The 20,050-nt window shown below is 45.3% G+C and overlaps 1 protein-coding gene across 2 annotated transcripts in view; it reads right to left on the bottom strand.

Moving 5' to 3' along the window:
- Positions 1-20,050, bottom strand: part of MKLN1 (muskelin 1) — a 168,894-nt gene that overhangs the window by 43,124 nt on the left and 105,720 nt on the right. For both annotated transcript variants that reach the window (XM_075925725.2, XM_075925720.2), the window contains 3 exons: positions 12,078-12,290; positions 9,881-10,102; positions 4,068-4,197 (listed from right to left, as the gene is read on the bottom strand). In XM_075925725.2, coding sequence (XP_075781840.2) covers positions 4,068-4,197; positions 9,881-10,102; positions 12,078-12,290 — 565 coding nt within the window. The remainder of the gene's footprint in view (positions 1-4,067; positions 4,198-9,880; positions 10,103-12,077; positions 12,291-20,050) is intronic.

A 20,050-nucleotide genomic window follows, 5' to 3' on the forward strand; every position in this document is an offset into this window, starting at 1 on the left:
CAAGGCTTGCTGCCAGAGCACCCAAGGCTGAGTCAGGAAAATATAGAATAAGTCAGGGACAAGTCACAGGAAGTACATTTTTGTTTATGGACCGTGACCAGTTCTTAACTTTTGTCAGTGACTAAAATGCAGCCTTATTCATTATCCATAAGATCAAATAGTAGTGGGTGGCAACAGTTCTGCCACAGCCACAGTTCTGGCTACACGATTTCAAAAGGTCTCCCAACTATCCTGAAAGATGTTTGCAACCGGAAGATAAGAATTACATTTTCAAGTCACTCCATTGTTAAAAAAACCAAGTCACCAGCTGTACCCTGAGCTAAAAATATCACTGAATTCTAAGACTTTCAGATCTGATTTTACGATGGAACACCAGGAGCAAAATGAAAGTACAGTGCATCAAAGATACTAACATGTAAAACAAGCATCCTTAGCAGCATTTAAAGGGATGAGTCAAATTTATATTACAGTGGCCTGTCACAGAATGTTTTACTAAACCAGTGTTCATTACTAAACATGCTCAAAAGAGCTCCAATCCAGACTTGCATTCTTTGAACAAAATAATTCGACAGTATTTGTGGTTTCAAATATAGCAGACTTTTCTTTTCACAAACAAGGGTAATGTTCAAAGTTGTTTGTTTACTCAGACATGGGGACATCAAACTGGAAATCTATTCATGAATGATTTCTAATGAGTCATTTAGACACAGTCTGCTATTCAACATTAAAGGGGCTGAGGGAGGGGAGAAGAAGGCTAATTATTATGTTCTCATTTGTCTGACTAACTGAAACGTGCAATTAATATACTTGGCCAGAGAAATGTGGCTCATTGTGTTCACTAGTCATAAGACAAGTCCAGTTTCTGAAATCTGAACTCATCACAGGTGTTCATTAAAAAGCCCTCCCCCCACCACACTAACATGTCTGCCATTTAGATTTTCAAAACTGCAGCTCCCCTCAATAACCGGAGTGCTAGAAGACAACTAATAAAGGATATGCTTTGCTTTTAAACTCTGGATAAGGTTTCATTCGTTTAACTTGGTGGGGGGAAAGACGGTCCTATTGAAGCACCAAGCAGAGTGGGCATTTAAATAAGATTGTGAGCATTCTAGCTCTCCCTCAAGAATACAGTTAAGAGTATTAAAAAAAAAAACCTTAGTTTTTCTACAATCATGAACTTTTATCTTTAATGTGAAGATTCATTAAACTAAATTAATCCAAGTGAGCAAACAGCAACTTGAGAGTCCATGATTTAAACAACCAGTAATGTACTTGCCTTAAAAAAAAAAAAAAAAAAAAAAAAAAAAATAAGTTGGGCGGGGTGGGATTGTGTTTTTAAAACGTAAGTGATTTGTTTCCTAAAATTTTCATTAGTAAACATAGGGAAAAATAAGCCACTTGCATAAGCAAGGCTTACAAATACACACAATACTCTCACAGAAATGTAATGGCACAGCAGAATACTTCTCTGCTGAGAGCTGCAGGTGATGGGGAAATTTCACAAATAATAGGCACTAGCTCCAGCAAGTTATGGTCTCTCCTTTACTTGGCAAAGCCAAAACTGGTGTTCATATGCTGCAGTGTTTCTCAAAGCGGGAGGTAGGAAAGCTGCTAATAGGCTGCCAATGGGAACCATGGAAAGCAAATAGCTGCAAACAGCAAGCTGCAACCAATGGGAGCCACAAGGCTCTGTGGCCATGGAGCCATTAAGTAAACAAACCGGAATGGCCCGTTAGCTCTCCAAATGGGCTTGCGGCCAACTTTGACAACACTGATATACCTGAACATAGTTTGCGCATATATAGAAAATGTCTCCATTCATAAAACGGGAAATGTACATCAACAATTTTATAACTTTACACTTTAGTTTGAGAAGATACACTTTAATATTTTTTTCTGATATGCTATTGTAGCTGTTTTGGTCCCAGAATATTAGAGAGGGAAGATGTATGATGTAACTTTTACTGAGCCAATTTCTTTAGGTCTTCAGAAGCAGAGCTCTGAGTAAGCATGTCTTACAAACAGAGGCTGGTGAACAAAAAAACATTACCTCAGGGATGGGCAACAACAAATAGTGGCCGGCTCATTAGTGGCCCTCCCTCGCCCCAGTGGGCTCTGTGGCCTTCTTGACTACCTTGTCCCCCACATGCCTCTCATGCAGTGGGGCACTGGAACCCTGCACTTACCTGCTCCTCACCTTCCTTCCAGATGGAACACTGCAAATCCGCTGTTTGCAGCATTCAAGCTCTACAAGAGGGAGAGGAGCAGGGTCTGAGTGTGAATCAGGTGATTCCTGGCGCCTCTGAAAGTGCTGGGAGGGAAAAGGGCAGCACAATAAGTGTGGGGCTGTGGTGTCCCAGTGCACCAGAGGCACGTGGAGGGGAGCAGCCATGAGGTCCGCAGGCTGCAGGTGGAACCCCAGCGAACTACATGTGGGCACTGGAGCTGCAGGCTGACCACCACTGCGTTACTTCCAGAAATACTAAGAATAATTATTAGAGAAGGGGGATGAAGTGCCTGTCAGCAACATGGCTTTCTTGACAACATTTTAGACCCAAAATGATTCTCTTTATATATCATAATGTAGAGACGGCTGCAAGTCACTTAATTAAGTTAAATATGTTAAGGAACAGGTGCTTGGCTAATTGTGTAATTGATACAATTTGTATTGACTGCACAATTAGTAGATGGGAGGGGGGGTGTTGCAGAGCTGCAGTGGGGGTAGCTCCAACTCACTCCAGCTCTGGGAACACTGCAGCTCTCCATTGTAAATGGGTTTTACTACATTTAAAGGAGAGAGCCACAGTTGGGGTAGGTCCAGGACCATTGCGCCTCTGCCTCCCCCTTCTCCAGCCCTGCCGCAGAGACCATGCTGGGCAAACTGGGTTTTACGATGGCTCCCCCCAGCAACAGCTGCTGTTTCTCACCCCGCCTCTTGCTGCCTCTGATAGAGGCAATTTGGGGGGAGGGGGAAGAGAGAGAACACTTTTACATCCCTAAATCCAGTCAAACAAACTTGAACTGCAGGATTTCTCTGCCAGTGCCAACAGAAGTAAAAAAGAAAAACTAAAGACAGACTTATATATGAAGTCTTACTAAAAGTCGCTAACAAGGCAGAATTGGCCCAATACAGAATTCACTGTGGCCAATGGGAGCCTATTAATATCAATGGGCAGGAAGAATAAACGCATTGCGTATGAAGTGCCACTTCACATGTAAGTCACTGCCCCTCTAAAGAAATACTGATCTAAGCCTTCATTTCTTTTGCCTGGACAATTTCAACTCCCCCCCCCCCCCCCCCCGCCCGCCCGCCCAATGACTTCTCTGGGACACTTCCCATCTCTTCTGGGGATCAGGTCATTCTTCTCAGCAAATTCTACATGGACTTCCAAGCCTAACTCACAAACCTGTTCTCCTCTACTCCTTTAGTCCCTTAATTTCCTTTAACATAAAACTTTTCTGTGCTATTACACAACTTGGCAGCTATTATGCTGCTTGTGCCATCTGGAATACATTCCCTCCATTTCATTTCATGTCTTGGCTGACTATATATATTCCTCAAATAATGAGCTGGAAGAGAAACACTTTACTGTTTTGGAATATTCTCTGTATTGGTTTAAGGAACAAAACTACATGTAGGATTTCTTTTGTTTTCATTATTTGCCAGAGATTCACACAAATATTTTAGCAAATATTTAACTAAGACTCCATTGTTATAGGCTGCAAGATGATAATGGAGGGAAATATCAAGTCAGATGACTAGAAGGCCATTGAAATGGTGATGAATGTTAAACCCTAATAAATGTGATTTACTTGTAAGCCTGAAAAAAATAGTATTGGTAAAGATGCCAAATTGACAGCTGTGGAGAATGAAGTCAGACATTTATCTAACAGGTACAACAGAGTGGGCAACAGAAAGCAAGCTCTAATTTGATGTCATTATTGTTAACAAGCCATTGTGATCTTATAGGACCAATCTCCAGCCTGCATTGCTGAGCATCTGCTGATATATGCCCTAAGTCTTTCACCTGTCCCAACAAGAAGAAATTATGCAGTGATGCTCTTACCCATCCCTGAATCTTTCTTGGTGCCATCTGATATGATATCCACATGATCGCTGTCAACATCGTAACTGAAGAAATCGTTCAAATAAGTCTTCGATCTCTGCCCACCAAATACATATAAGCAGCGGTTTTTCTGGAGAAGGAAAGCAGATGCTTAACTTTTGAACTGTACTCAAGAAGATAAATTCTTAGCCAACCAGCGCTTGCAGAAACATTAATACATCATGAAAACAAGCAATAGTTCAGGTGCAATTTTAGTTGGAAAAGGGAGAATTATTTACATCAGTTTCTGTTTTGCCCATGGGAAATATAAAAAAGGATTAGAATTGAGTTCACTATACTTTTGGTTCCTGACCCCAAAAAGATTTTCCTAGGAAACACAGTTGATTTATTTTGGCAACAGTTTGCTCTTAAATGAAATATTTACTGAGGAAAACTTTCAAAAATACTAGGCTTACAAATCCACTGATCTCTCAGTGTTTTGTTATGATGACATGGGAAAACTATGAAGATATTTGTTTAAATACAGTCTATGACACTAGGTCCTAAAACCAGAAGGGACCCCATCATCACAGGTCATTACATTTTAGCACTATACCCCTATACTGAGCCCAACTGCTTTAGTTAAACTGAACATTTCAGTCCTCAAGCGAACATGTTGTGGCACAGGCAGTGAACACAAGACTAAAGTTCCATGAATCCTCCAGGCCCTGCAAAGGCAGGGAACTAACTGGTAAAATAGGGCTAGATGACCCTGCAAGAAATTCCCAACACTGTAGAGCAGGGATATGGAACATCTGACCAATCTGGCTAATTGAGTTTAGCTCACGTCAAGTCTGCATGCCACAGGCCAGAAGGCATGAGCCCTGGTTCCAGCTGTGTTGGAGCTGCAAGCACTGGTTTGCCGCAATTGGGGAAGCTCTACATGCTGTTCTTGCTTACAGGTGCTACCCCTGCAACTCCCACTGGCCAGGAAATGTGGTCAACAGAAACTGTGGGTGTGGTACCTGCAGGCACCGACACCATATGGACACCTCCCTTCTCAGGGTTGCAGGGACACGCCGGCCACTCCCATGGGCAGCACGGGCCCAGGGCAGTCAGAGAGCCTCTTATCTCAGCCCCAACTCAGGATCTGCCTAAGTGCCCTGGACTCCTTGCCCCAGTCCAAAGCCCCTAACTCCTTTCCAGAGCCTGCACCGCCAGCCCAGAGCCCCACTCCTACACCAACTCTTCCATCCCCTGCCTCCTCTGAGAGCTCAAATCCCCTCCCAGACCCCACACCGCTGCCCCAGTCCCAAGCCCTCTTGTGCACCACTAACTCCCCCCCAGACCTTGTACCCACACCCCAAACCCCTTGGCCTCAATGCAAAGCCTTCTCCTACATCACAAATCCCTTATCCCCAGATCCAGCACCCCCAGAGCACTCACCATCTTACTTCCCTCCCACCCTCTTCCCCAGCTTGGAGCCCAGTCCTGCATCCTGAACCCTTCATTTCCAGCCCCATGCCAGAGCCTAAGGTAAATCCTGAGCTTCTGCACCCACCCATCCCCAGGGGGCAATGAGGTCAACTTACTGTTTTTTTCCCCCTAGGGGTCAGTGGTTCCAATTGGAAAAAAGGTTCCGCTCAGCAATGCTATAAAGCAGGGGTGGGCAATAATTTGATAGGGGGCCACTCCAATGTTTTGGAAAGTGGTAAAGGGCTGCACTTCTCTATGGAGATGGTGTGAGGTCTACGATGGAGGCTGAGTGCAGAGGGGCACATGAGGTAAGGGACTGGGATGCAGGATATTGTGTGAGGTCTTAGAGGGAGTTAGGGTGAAGAAGGGGGCTGTGACCTGGGCCAGGGGGTTGGACTGTAGGGTCAAGGAGGTGATATGGGTTCAGGAGAGGATTCTGGCCTGGGAGAGGGGTGTAGGAGGTGGTACAGGGTCTGTGAGGGAGTTGAGGCCAGAGGGGGGGGGGGGGGGGAGGTGCAGAGGGTTTGGATGGTGACCTGGGGAAGGGAGGTTGTGCAGGAGGGGCAGGGGCAGGTGCTGGCTGGGAGGTGCTTACCTAAACAACTCCTGGCCAGCATCCCTACATCACCCCCCAAAGGCAGGCTGGGCTCCCCACCTGCTGCAGCCCCAGATGGCTTAAAACTGCAAGGTGCTCCCTCCATGTGGTTCTCAGCTCTGGGAGTGGGAAGGCGGCTTGCCATGCCTCATCCCCCAGGCCAGTCTCTCAGCTCCTGACTGACTGACTGGCTGGGGTCTGTTCCTTGCTTCCAGCCAACAGAAGCTGAGAATTGGGCTGGGGAGACCACCCAAAGCCTCTCTTTTCCTCCAGCGGACAGAGCCACATGGAGCAGCCCCGAACTTAAAAAAGCAGCTACTGTGTTTCTGAAGGTCCCGGCAGGGGAGGTCCACGGGCTGGATCTGGTGGCTTGGCAGGCTGGATGCAGCCGTGAGAGGTTCTTACTAAGGATGTTAAATATCAAGCAATTTACTAGAGTCGTCGTCAATGGAATTTCCATCAACTTCTCAACTAATCGCTCTTGTACATTGTACTCAACTGAGACTCTTGTACATTTCAAAGGAGGAATGCGGAACTCCGCGTGCAGCCCGGGGCCAGTGGGAAGTCCCGCTGACTTAGGGCTGCACGTGGGTGCCAGCTTTGAAATATACAGAGGGGGCTCTTGTTCATTTCAAAGCAGAAGTGCCCTCATGGAACATGGGGTCAGTGGGTGAATCAGAGTCCCCCACCGATCCCAGGATCCATGCTGAGCTGCCGCTTTTAAATGCCATGTGGAGCCTGGATCAGCTGGGGACTCCCCTGCTGACCCTGGGCTCCATGCAAACACTGAGGCAGCGCTTCAAAGGGGCAGCGCCACACAGCTGAGCCTGGTATCAGCTGTGCGGTGCTGCCGCTTTGAAGTACCCCTTCTTCTCCCCCCCCCACTGGGGGGGATGGATCAACTAGTTGACTAGTCCTTAATATTCTTAATTCTTACCCACCCCTGCTATAAAGCAAGATAAAAAAAACACCAAGGCTCCTGCCAGTCTGACCTAGAGAAATTTTCTTCCCAACCTTCAGCTATGGTCATGAGAGCAAGGTTCAGTAACCAGTGAGGTAAAGAAGAGGATTCACTATACCAGCTCTGAAGAACTGGCCCACCACATATGGTATCTGATTCGCTGATGCCACAGAGCAAGACAAAAAACCCAGCATGCACCTGGCCAATTGTGTATGGGAATAAAAAAAAAATCGTTCTGGACCTCTGCAAGTGACCTGCTGAAGTACTGAACCACGAGGTTTAGCATTGTCTAAACACAGAGTTGCAAGTGTTATGATCACATGGAGGGCAAAGCATATAATGTTTCAGGGGCCTTCGAGTAGCAAGGTGAGGAACAGGAGGATTTCACAGCTCCCAAGGCCAGAAGGGACCACCATGAGCACATTACCTAAAGCTGTACTAAAGCAGCTCTTTTACAAATATATTTAAGCTCATTTCCATGACAGCAATAGTGAGGCCATCACCTCTCTTGGTAAGATGTTCCAATATTTAGATTAGCCTCACTGCTAAGAAACTACATTTTATTTTAAGTATCAGACGGGTAGCCGTGTTAGTCTGAACCTGCATAAGCTACGAGAAGTCCTGTGGCACCTTATAGACTAACAGATTTATTGGAGCATTAGCTTTTGTGGGCAAAGACCCACTTCATCGGATGCATGTACTGGATTTTTCACTGGAATTTCCTGTACATGTATCTGACAAAGTGGGTCTTTGCTCAGAAAGCTTATGCTCCAATAAATCATTTTATTTTAAGGTTCAGTTTATTTAAACTCCAACTTCTACTGACTGGATCTTATTACGCTCACTGTTTGACAATCCAAATCCAGGGCCAGATCCTGAAAGCCATACATACGTGTATCTCTTTGGACTTCAACTATGAGCTCTGCACACAGAGAGTTAGCAGCACTGGAGCCTACACATAGCAAGGAAGTGACCTGGTAGGACTTTCCCCCATATTTAACTATTATCAACCTGTTTGAATAGGCAGAAAATTACAGTGCTGTACTTGCAATTTAATCAATCAGTCTCCACAGTTAACATTCTCAATGTTAATACACAGGACTAAGAATTCACTGCAAAAACCAAAAAAAAGAAATCATGTGATAGGAAAGTCACCCAAATACAAAAATGCATACATTAGACATAATGGACAGAAATGACTTGTTAACTGTATCAGTTTTCGGGGTATGGGGATTCCCCCAAGCATAACCAATTAAAAGTCCCTCAGTGTAGATAGACTGCTTTTGCTCCTTCCCAAATCATTTTTTGGACTGACAACAGTCTAAAGGTTCCATAAGCTGTATATGTGTAAGTGTATAGGTGAGCATAAAGCACACACAAATTCAGTTACCTGTAAAAATATTTTGTGTCAATGATTCAGCAGTATTTCTTAAGTTTTAGAAGGCAATTTGAAACAAAATGGAACTTTGAAAAGTTTCTAAGGTATCTTCCACTAAATGAAGAGAGATTGGATTTTGATCCTTTAGGAATTCCTAACACAACAAATCACTGACATTTACATTTTATGTTTTTAGTATGATAGTGAAAAATAGAACACTAAATTATACATATTATAAAACTGATCTCAGAGACTTGCTAAAACAGAAAAAACTATGCTTGACACTTCAATCATAAAAGTTCATATTGTCACCAAAACTCTTAGCTAAAAAAAACCTACAAATATTTTAAATTTAAATTATATTTTAATGTAAATTTTAAAGCTGTCAGGCATTTAAGGACAGATTTTTTTGGAAATCCTCAGTATACATAGTTGAGAATAAAATTTCAAAAGGCTCTGATCACATTTAAGCTACTAAATAAAGAGACTTAGCTACCTGAATCTAAAAAAAGAGAAGGTTAAGAGCTGACTTGATTGTAGTTTATAAGTACTTACATGGGGAACCAAAATTTTATAATGGACTTTTCAACCTAGCAGACCACCCAATGGCTGGAAGTCAAAGCTAGACAAATTCAGCCCGGAAATTATCCATAAAAATTTAATAGTGAAGGTAATTAGTCACTGGAACAATTTACCAAAGGCTGTGGCAGACTCTCCAACTATAGCAATTTTTCAATCATGACTGGAATGTTTTTCTTGAAGATAGCTTTCATTAAAACAGGAATTAATTCATGGAAATTCTACGACCTCTGTTATATAGAAGGTCAGATCAGATGATCACTGTGGTCCCTTCTGGCCCTGGAATTTATGAAGTAACCTGATTTTCAAGAGTATTCAGTTCTGGGCAGCATATTTCAAGAACAGAAGCTGCTACATACTGAACACATTTGACAATCAGGTCCTTACTTTCTCACTACACTCTTGAACACAGATATATCTGCAAGTCACCATTGCTTCTCTTCCTAATATGCATCATTTATGAAGCCAAGGAATCCCAAAATGCTGTGTCAACTTTTAGCAAGGATCACTTGACACTCCAATGAAATAAAGCATCCCCAAAGAGGGAAGGAGAACAGGGAATGCAACAGTTTGATGGCAGACCACCACCACATACAGTTCAGTTCACATGATGCTACCATTTGAAACTATATTGAAGTAAATTTTAAACACCACACAAAAAATCCTTATTAGCACACTCTCCTACAAACAGCGCCAGTGTTAATGATTACAAGTGGCTAATATCTGTTTTACTACTTGCCCAAAAGACTGATCTGAAGAAAGCTTCATGCTCTTAATGGAGTTAAATAGGTATTGGCTTCCCCAAAATCAGGCATTGTGACTTAAAATCCAAATTGAAAACTTACCGAATGGAATAACATGCAGTGTCCTATTCGGGACTGGATGTCCTCAGGTCCAGCATTACATGAATCTTCTCTTAACAGTTTCCATGTCTGACATTGACAGTCAAAAGCAAACAATCCACTAAATTGAGGTTCACTGGCTCTGCTGTCATCTACACTGCCATTACACGTCAAAATCCTACCTCCAAACGTATAGATCATGTGTTTCTCTGAATCCATACACATCTGTAGGAAGCAAGAGATGCATGTTAAACTAGACTTATTTAATCAAGAATATACTAAGATTTCTTATCAGACAATAAAAAACCCTTAGCTCATTGAGACAGCCAGTAGAATAGTGGTATTCAGTGAGAGTTAACATGAGCATATCATCCTTCCTTAATCTGCAGTAAATGAAGCAGTTTGCAGCTAACTCCATGTGTAATACAGACAGAGATTATTGGCCCCCAGTTTACAAAGTGTACTCTGCGTAAGATTTAACCACAGGCTGTATTTTGGGCACCTCTGAGTACTCTGTGTTGTCAAAACTGTATCTTTAAGAGAGTTTAACTGTCTCATTTACCTGTTATTTCTAAAACAGCAGGGCCTTGTCCTTTTAAGGTCTCTAGGTATTATGGTAATATACGTATTAAATATGAACTGTTACTATATCTCTAAAGCTTGAAACAACTGACTGAAAAAGTGTCTCAATACAAATAAGACAATGTGGTTGGTCCCTGTCTCCAAAAACCTTACTTCAGATATAAAACAAATGGGGTTACTGAAAAGTGGGGAGAAGCAAGGGACATAGGGAAAGAGGACAGATGGAATTACAACAACATTAGGTGGCTCTTCAGCACAGGCTAGATCACAACTTGATGGAGCAAAACCAATTAGTGCACAATCAGAAAAATGTGTACGCATTGTAGAGGATGCTAGAGTGAGGGGTTAGATTGGTAGATGTACTCAGGAACAATATTCCTTACAGTAAGGAGAGGAATGAGAGTGGGGTTTTCAAGGAAAGCAGACAGACAGGACATCAAGGCTGGCCTTGTTGGATAGCCTATTATACTGGTTTTCAAAATATTGGTCATGACCCAGGCACTGGATCTCCTTTCTGCGGGGGGGGGGGGGGGGGCGGGGGGGGGGGGGGGAGGGGGGGGGAATCAGGTGACCTGTGGGAGTGCTCAAGGCAACTACCTGTCTGTCCTGTCACCAAAGACTGTGCTGCGCCCCGGAAGCAGCCAGCAGCAGACCGAGCTCCTAGTTTGGGAAAGAGTACACACAGGACTCTGAGAGCTGCCCCTGCCCTTAGCGCTAGCACTCACATAGGCTAGGAATCTGCTGCTGGTTGCTTTTGGGGTGCATCATGGTCTGAAGTGCAAGGAGAGGCAGGAAGCTGGCTTAGCACCCCCCACTGCACCACTGACCAGGAGATGTTCATGAGGCATATGATCGCATTACTGAGGTCAGCAGAAACATGTATATAACCCTGGTAACCACAGAAAAAGTCAAAAGAAGGAGTTTGAACTGGTGAGTTTGGGAATTGCCTTGAAAATGGAAACCCTCTTTTCGTTTCTTGGCCTTGTGATATTTATCTTATCTGCCAAACACAAAAGGCAGCAAAAAAAAAAGAATCAATTCAATCTGAATTTGAATTCTCCAAGATACAATATTCCAAAGAAAAGCTGGAAGCCAATTCCATAAGGAGTTCCAATGCTTATGAAACATCTATATGTATACACGCGTGCACACACACTCTAGTTTTTAAAATAAAGATAGGCCAAATTTTGATCAGAATCCAAGTTTTTTCCAATATCTGCGCCATCTCTTCTATTGCATCCCCAGTAACATCCAACATGGACTACAATATCTATATGATTCCACAATTCCAGTGACAAACCACTTACAGACCAGACATCACTGTGCAAGACTAGCTTTCCCACATATACCACTGTTTCTTAATTATAAATTACAAGATACTAACAAATAACGTTCATGTTCTTGAAGAAATTAGGGTAGTTTATATTGTAATATTAAGATTGCTTATTAGGAACACAAGCTTTTTAAATACGCATTATACGCATTTCTCCCAATATATTTTTAGTTGGGAAGTGTCTGCACCAAATAATGCAATTCTAGGAATGGGCTGTGGTAAGAAATGTGTTAAGCAAAGCCTGGAAAGTAAAAAGTGCACTCAGTGTTTCTCTCTGCACCTGACCTGATGATCAAACACCAGCTTGGGACCTCCATCTGCTGCCGTGTCTTCGCTTAGCAACATCCAGGTGTTCGTGTCGATGTCATAGCGGTAGAAATCGCTCTTCAGAGATTTACTGTTCCTCACAGAGGAATCCAGGTAACGGCCCAATGTGTAGATTTGCCTTCGCTGAATATCGATGCACATCTTGTGACAAGATCTAGCACTAGGACCATTCTATTAAGAAAGGAAATTAGGAAACACTTTAATAGGCACAATAAGTTTACTATTGCCCCAGGTATTTGCTCACTCACAGTAAATAAGTACTTAGTTATACATACTTATAAGCAGATTTTTTTATAAATATCCTTATAAATTCTTTATTTCCATCCCCAATGATATTCTCTACAACATAAACATGCCACTGACACACTAAAGGTCGAATTTGCTTTAAAAAGACAGTGACATTATGACCTAATATTTCATTCCCACTAACTTATGACCTGCAGTCTTTTCATAACTTTAAAGCTACATGAATTGTTTGTGTAATGTACATTTTCCCCTTATTAAAAAAACAATTACAAAAGAAAAAAAACTACACCGTATGCACCTCTTCTTTAACAAAAGCCCATTGGGGAAATCCCTCATTCAGACGTGGAATTATGATACTCGGCCTAGCTAGCAGCATAAAATGAATTAGTCCTTTATATAAAATTGTATCTAAAATTTTGTAAGACCAATCACTATCTTACAATAACATGACAAAAAATACTTCTAAAACCACTGCTGAAGCCTTAGTATACAATGTGAAATTGCCACAATATATTTTAGAGATCAGTAATGACCACAAAATCGAAATGCTGCTTCAGTCAAGAGACTTAATTTTAGTGTTTAAGGACAAGAATTTAAATAGTATTAAAAAAGGAATAAATGTTATGCAAGTACCATGACCTGGGATCCTAAGTTGCTGAAATATTCTAAAAACTATACTTGACATTCAAAACCCATTCTATTATTTCTAGGGGAGCTAGATTCATCCCCTTTCTTCTACCACTTCCACTAACCATCTTCTTGCTTTTGGACCAAGATTCTTCAGGAAAGTAGAATATAGTCTGTCTATTCCTGCCACTTCCCCATACTTATTGGTGGAGAAACCTTTAACCACTTCATCTACTATAGAAGGCAGTATTTCCCAAATGTGACAATAGGGGTTCCGCGAGAAAATTCCATTACAATAACATTTTATGATTAAAAAGATAATTAAGCATTTATAAATTTGATTGAAAACAATTTTCATTTGTGTTTGCCGTGATAAGTGTCCCTGTGTAATGCCAGCTTAGCCAGAGAGTGGGGATGCCACTACTCAGTGCTGCACGCAGTCAGTGGTGCAATCACCTGTTATACACCACCGTAAACACCCGTACTCACTCTCAGACAGCGAGGATCACGTGGGTGACTGAATACGTATATACTAGCACTGCGTCGGACAAAGCTGAAGTTTCAGCTGTCAAATCAGTTGCTGTTATTAGGGGTTCAGCAAAATTCCTCCAATTTAAAAGGGTTCCGGGGCCAAACAGAGTTGGGAAACACTGGTATGAGGGGTTGTGAAAGTAGAAAGAATTATATTTTAAGAGAAAGATGAATTATACTGTAATAGAATAAGTTCAAGGAATAATGTTTGTCCCTGAACAGGAAAGAGAAGATTATGTTAATGTTGTTTGTAGGTATGCAGGATGGATCAGAGTGGAGCCAGGTGTGTCTGGGATAACAGGAAAAGGAACATTAGGTGTTAGGCAGAAAGTAATTGAGATAACCAGGGAGATATGGACAGGAGATTGCTGAGGCTTGATATGGAAATGAAGATACATGACTACTCTCATGGGAATCGTGTGAGTTTCGCCCTTTTGTAATCTTGTTGATTTTGCTTTCTTTTGTCTGTATAAATCAAGGGGTTCGAGCCTTGTATGGTACTCTCATTTTCTGGGTGTATTAGAGCGGCTTTGCTAACAAACAGAGCAGTCTGACAAATTTGCGAGTCCTGTATCTGACTTTGACAGGGTCAAAAAGGGGTTAAGACAACTGACACTAATTTATTGCACAATAATGTTATTTATTGATTTGCTCTCTAATGCTTTGATCCATTGCCACACAAGAGTTTGCAATTAACTGTGAAGAGATGGCATCTGCACTTACTCGTGGTGATATAAGGAGGCACTTTCAGGGTTTGTGGCTTGAAGTGTTCAAGTCAAATGCTGTCATAATTTCACAATACCTTTTTCTTGCTGAGTTCAAAGACTCAAGCAATCCTATTGGGGTTTCAGGGCTTTTGTAGGTTTTATATTGCCGGAACAGTGCTTTGCTCTCTTCTGCCCAGCAAAGGAACGAATGCTTTTCTAAAGCCCCTTGCAATGCTCAATCTGGTGGCCAACATTAGAAACCTAAAAACAAAGTTCAGGAGTGTACCACCGCTTCTGCCACAGTCACAGTGTACATGGCTATCTTCAGTGAAAACATGGGGCTAATTATCTTCTGTTCTTTCAATGATCTAACAGTCATTTAATTAAATGCTCAACCACTGAAATGTAAGGCTCTACATGACAAACTGGCTCCCAAGAAAACCTAGGTCACCAGGCAATCAAGTCACCTTCAGTGACTTCACCTAGAAAGGGATCTCTGATCTCATGCTGAATCTGATGAGGGAGTCAGACAGATAAAATAGAAAAGGGGGAGTAACTGATCTATTAAGGGCCATTCTTCTCCAGCTGAAGGGAGAAGCAATTGAGAATGCAGGATCTGGATGAGGCAGGTGACCCCAAGGACTCCCCAAGGAAATAGAAAGCTAATGAAAGATTTTGTTAGCAATGCTCACAGTTTCCTAATTTATCTGTATTCTAATTCTTGAGCTACTGAAAAGCAAGCATGAGTTTTCTTACTTTACAGATTTTGCACAGAAATCTTTCAGTTCTACAGGCTCAATCGCCCAAACCAGGGACTCTGATCTGGCCACATCCGGAAGGACAGACCATGGAAGTTGCTGGACCAAAGAGCCCCGGAAGCGAGGAGCACAAGCCAGCCAGAAGTCCCACAGGTGCTGGAGAGCCTCATCTGGGTCGACAAGGTCTGGTCCTGTGGTAGGTGGGGAGTTCGTTCCCGGGGAGCCTCAGTAGCATCTGGGAGAATTCTCCAGCCCCAGCTGGGAACCGTGGTAGCCACCACAGGGAATCCCCGGCTGCAAACCCTAGCAGCAGCGGGGCTCAGTGGCAACTGGGGTGGGGGTGGGGAGAGATTCCCCAGCCTCAGCCACAAACCGTGGTAGCAGCAGTGACAGCCAAGGGGAATCCCTGGCCCAGAGAACACTGCAGCAGGACTGCTGATGGCTGAAGAATCCCAGCCTGAGGAAGCTGATCCTGGGAGCCCTGGTATGGGGCCATCCCAGGCTCTGGGGACCCCCACAGCCCAGACAGAAGCCTTTACTTGCCCTGGTCTGGCAAGCTCCCTGGTTCAGGACTGCTCAGGTCCCGAAGGTGCTGGGGACCAGGGTGGGCCAACTTTTATTATGTGACCACTTGAAAAGATAAACCAGAAGAGTCACATCTTTAGGTGGACTTCTAAGGGTACGTCTACACGGCAGCATTTTTCTGGAATAACGGTCATTGTTCTGGAAAAACAGTACTAGCGTCCACACTGCTGTTCTGTTATTCGACAGTCAAAATAACGGCCGGCTTTTTACAACAGCAGTAAATCTCATTCTACAAGGAATAAACCTTTTTCCAGAAAAGCTTTTTCAGAAAAAGGTGTGTGGGGATGCAGAAGAGATGATATTTTGGAAAAAAAAAAGGGGGGGAGGCCCTCCAGGAAATAACAGGTGCCATGCCATCCACACTCATCACAACTCTAGTTCCTGTCTCCCAGCAGCTCTTAAAGCTGCAGACACAGGGGACAGGGCTTGTTGCAGGAAGACATCTGGGAGCCTCCAGACACTGCGCGGCTGCCAGTGCCTGACAACTGGGCACCAACGTCGCAGCCACAAGCCACTAAGAGTCCATTGTTCCTACCAGGGAGCATGCAAAAGGTGTGCACCGTCCTGGTCTGAAGCGGAGATCCTGGCCCTCCTGGAGGCAAGGGGCGACAAGGAGAGGGATCATCAGGTGAGTGCTCCTCATTTTTCTCTCTCACACAAGGCGAGGGTGGCAGGTACTATGGGGATGTGGTGCGATCGTCGCTCGGCCTGGCCCTTGTGCTGCAGTCCGTGCACGTGGATGCACGTGCAGTGCCAGTCTGTGCCACGCAGTCTGAGGAGGCAGCCCCAGAGCACACCTGGGCTCCTACTCTCAGGCTCTGGGGAAGCCAGACACACTTCTGACCCCCGGGAGGTGGACACCCTCCCACCACCAGCCACCACTGGAAGAAGGCTGGGGACAAGGGCACATGCCCGCACACAGACTCTTGAGTGCCACTCACGGGCATGCCCTGCACGCTCGAGGCACCACACACTCCCAGGGATAGCGCTGCCATGCGCAAGTGTGTGGGGGGCACCGATGGAAGCACAGGCAGCTCCAAGCCCCTCTCCCAGCCACTGGATCCCAGTGTGGCCGGACACTTCCTTTGCCTGTTTGTCCATGAGATGGGGGTGGGAGGGCGCGGTGGGAAGCATGGTCTCCGGGGGACCTCTGGGCCCCTGTGAGGTATTACCCCACTGTCCAGGACACACACGGCCTCTCTCCCAGGACATCCCTGTCCTCTGCTCTGAGAACTGTTGCTCTGCTCACAGATGAGAGCAAGGCCTCAGGGACAGTGTCTTCAGGGATGACGACCACTCCTCTTTATTCTCCCCATCTGGACCAGCTGTGATTGTGGGGCAATCGACATCGCCCAACCCCAGGGCAGCCGCAGGTGCTGGAAGGTCCAGGAGAACCTAACCAGGCAGCACATGTCCATCTTCCGAGACATGCAACAGACACTGGCCCAGAAGGTCCTGAACAATGCACAGTGGTGGGCCTCGATGTGAACTGAGCTGCTGCAGCAGGGCCGCAAAATGTGACACACCATCCGGGAGATGGTGTACCCGGCACCAGTCCCTGCTCCAGTCTCTCCTCCCTCCCATGCCAGTCCCCACCCTGCTCCCATGCTTGACCCTGCTCAAGCCCCTCCCCCGCCGCCTATACCCCTGTTCTCCCCGCCCCCACCCTCACAGTCGCCGGACACCAGATGGAACAAGGACCTGAACCATGCACCAGTCTGAGCCCCAGCTCTGAGCATCTCCTCCCACCTCCAAGGTTCTCACCCACCCCACATCCCAATATCCAGGTTCTCAAGCCCCCACCCCCCACCATATCCAGGTTCTCAGCCTCCCTCTCCTCCCCAGTTACTTTTATCCCAAATAAAAAAAACCAAAGAGTTATGCTTTTGAAATCCAAATGTGTGTTTATTGGGTCTGCAGGGAAGGAGAACTGTAAGCAGGGGGGAGGGTTGCTGTGGGAAAGGCAGAGGAGGCAAGGCACAGGCCCCTAGCGGGGAGGCCCTGGGGAAGAGTTACTGGAGTCCTTTAGAGAAACTCTCCCTCAGGGCCTCCCGGATGTACATCCCCATCTGATGGGCCTGGCAGATGGCAGCTGTGCACAGCTGCTCCAAGACCTGTCCCTCCCGGCCAGCCTCTGCCCTCCCACCCCAAAAGAAAGGCCTCCCCCTTCCTCTCCACGATGTTGTGGAGAACACAACACGTGGAGATCACCTGGGGGGATGTTGTGCTCCCCGACATCAAGGTGGGTCAGGAGGCACCTGGACTGCATCTTCAAGAGCCCGAAGGCACATTTGGCCTGGATGTGGGCCCTTCCCCAGGCAGCCATTGAACCAGTCCTGACTCGGGTCCAGGTAGCCGGTGTATGACTTCATCAGCCACTGCATTAGGCAGTAGACTGCGTCCCCCACAAGGCATAGTGGCATCTCAACATCCCCGACCATATTGTGGTGCTGGGGGAAGAAAGTTCCAGCCTCCAGCTGGACTTGCAGAAGACACAGGCGTCGTGCTCTTTCCCCGACCAGCTGATGAAAACTTCTATGAACAGTCTGCGGTGGTCGACCAAGGCCTGCAGGACCATGGAAAAGTATCCATTTTGGTTTACGTATTGCGCAGCACGGTGATCAGGGGCATGGATAGGGATGTGGGTCCCATCTATAGCCCCCCTGCAGTTGGAGAAGCCCAGGGTGACAAATCTGGTCACGATGGGGTCCAGGCCTCCCAGACAGATGACCCTGCACAGCAGGGTGTTGTTTATGGCCCTTATCACCTGGAGAAGGAGATAAAGACAAAACAGAGAATCAAAGGGGGTGCCTGAGCCCTTGGGAGGTCCTTCCCCCCCCCCCCAAAACCCCAGCAGACAGCCCCTATTAAGCCCCTCCCCTGCATGGCTGCAAGAGGGCAGGTCTGTAGACTCCCCAGCCCCCCGGAGATGGGGAAGGGACAGGGCTTCCCCTTCCTCCCCCCCCACCAGACCACCCCCTGCACTCCCAACCTCCTTTTCCCTAGGTTCTCCCTTTCCAGCACTCCACCTCCCCTCCAGGGACTGCAGCCTGAGAGTGCCTTACCTACCTCCATGAGGAGGGCCCAACAGAGGACTTTCCCACACCGAACTGGTTGCCCATGGACCGGTAACTGTCAGGCATGGTGAGCTTCCAGACGGCGATGGCGACCCGCTTCTCCAGAGGGATGACAGATTGCATCTGGGTGTCATATTGTTGGAGAGCACAGGCATTGCTCCCGCACACAGGCAGAGGGACTCAAATATGAGTCAAGTTCATTCAGGACCACGAAGGCACCCTGCAGAAGCTGCAGCATGGCAGTGTAGGGCCACTGCATGCCCAGAGGCAGCTCCAGCACCACGGCAAGGAGTGCTGTGGTATCCTGAAGCAGGGCAACCAGAGCATGCAGAGGAAATGCTTTGCTGTCCCTCAGAGGTAGGCAAGCAAGCAGAAGCAGCTGAGAAAACACTGAATTGCAGTTCCAGAAAGATTACATTTATCCCAGGTTAGAGGAGGGTTTTCCAGTTAAAAACAGTTCTGAGTTTAATACTTCATAGAGGTACTCTCAGCCTCTCACTGCCAAAGAGAAAGCCCACTGCTGAGCACATTTTTGCAGTTGTGACACTTTTAGCAAGGGTACAGTAGAACCCTTTTTGCTTTATCAAAGAGGCCATTACTATGAAATGGATGTTTTGTGGAGCCTCCATTTGTTAGGTCATTGCCCTTGCAAGTGATGTTCTTTTTATAGTGAACCTGATGACTTGAGTGGCATTTGATTTGGCTCTTCACCTATAGGCTGAACATGCCTCAAATTCATGCAGTAATTTACACAAGCATCAGTATTACCAAGATACGCATGGATTTATAGTTGAGACAGCCATTCATGCTAGGTAAATGGATGCGGACAGTGGGAGAGAATCAATAGCCCCAGAAGTTTACAGTCAAAGGGGATAAGACACTAGAAGTATTTATCCTCATTTGACAGATGGTGAACTGACAGCACCGAGAGAGTACATGATTTGCCCACGCTCAAAGTCGGTGACAGACCCATTAACTGAACTCTGAGCAACTCATTTTGAGATCGGTGCTTTGTTAAGATCATCCCTCCTCTCAAGTCATAATACTTGTCTGAGAGATAGAAATAGATCTAATATCAAACCACTGATACCTTAAAGCATCAAATTCTTGGCATTGGTACCAAAGGTAAAAGAGTTGGTTTACTTCTGAGCAGTACACAGCACAGGAATGTTGTAAACCATGCAAAGATTCTTATAAAGAAAACAAAAAATGGATAGCAGTAACGTATTTTATTCAGATTACCTAAATGTAATACAAAAAGTAAAGCACAATGATCCTTCAACTCTCATAATACAGAATTTTTGTTTAAGTACTACTAACGTGGGCTGAATTAGCAACTTACAGCAGGGGTGGGGAACACTTTTGGTGACGGGAGCCCCGAGCCTCGGGGGCTATATCCA

The sequence above is a fragment of the Pelodiscus sinensis genome, chromosome 1, assembly GCF_052426305.1.
Source record: "Pelodiscus sinensis isolate ZL-2025 chromosome 1, ASM5242630v1, whole genome shotgun sequence".
In the NCBI taxonomy this organism is placed as follows: Eukaryota; Metazoa; Chordata; order Testudines; family Trionychidae; genus Pelodiscus; species Pelodiscus sinensis.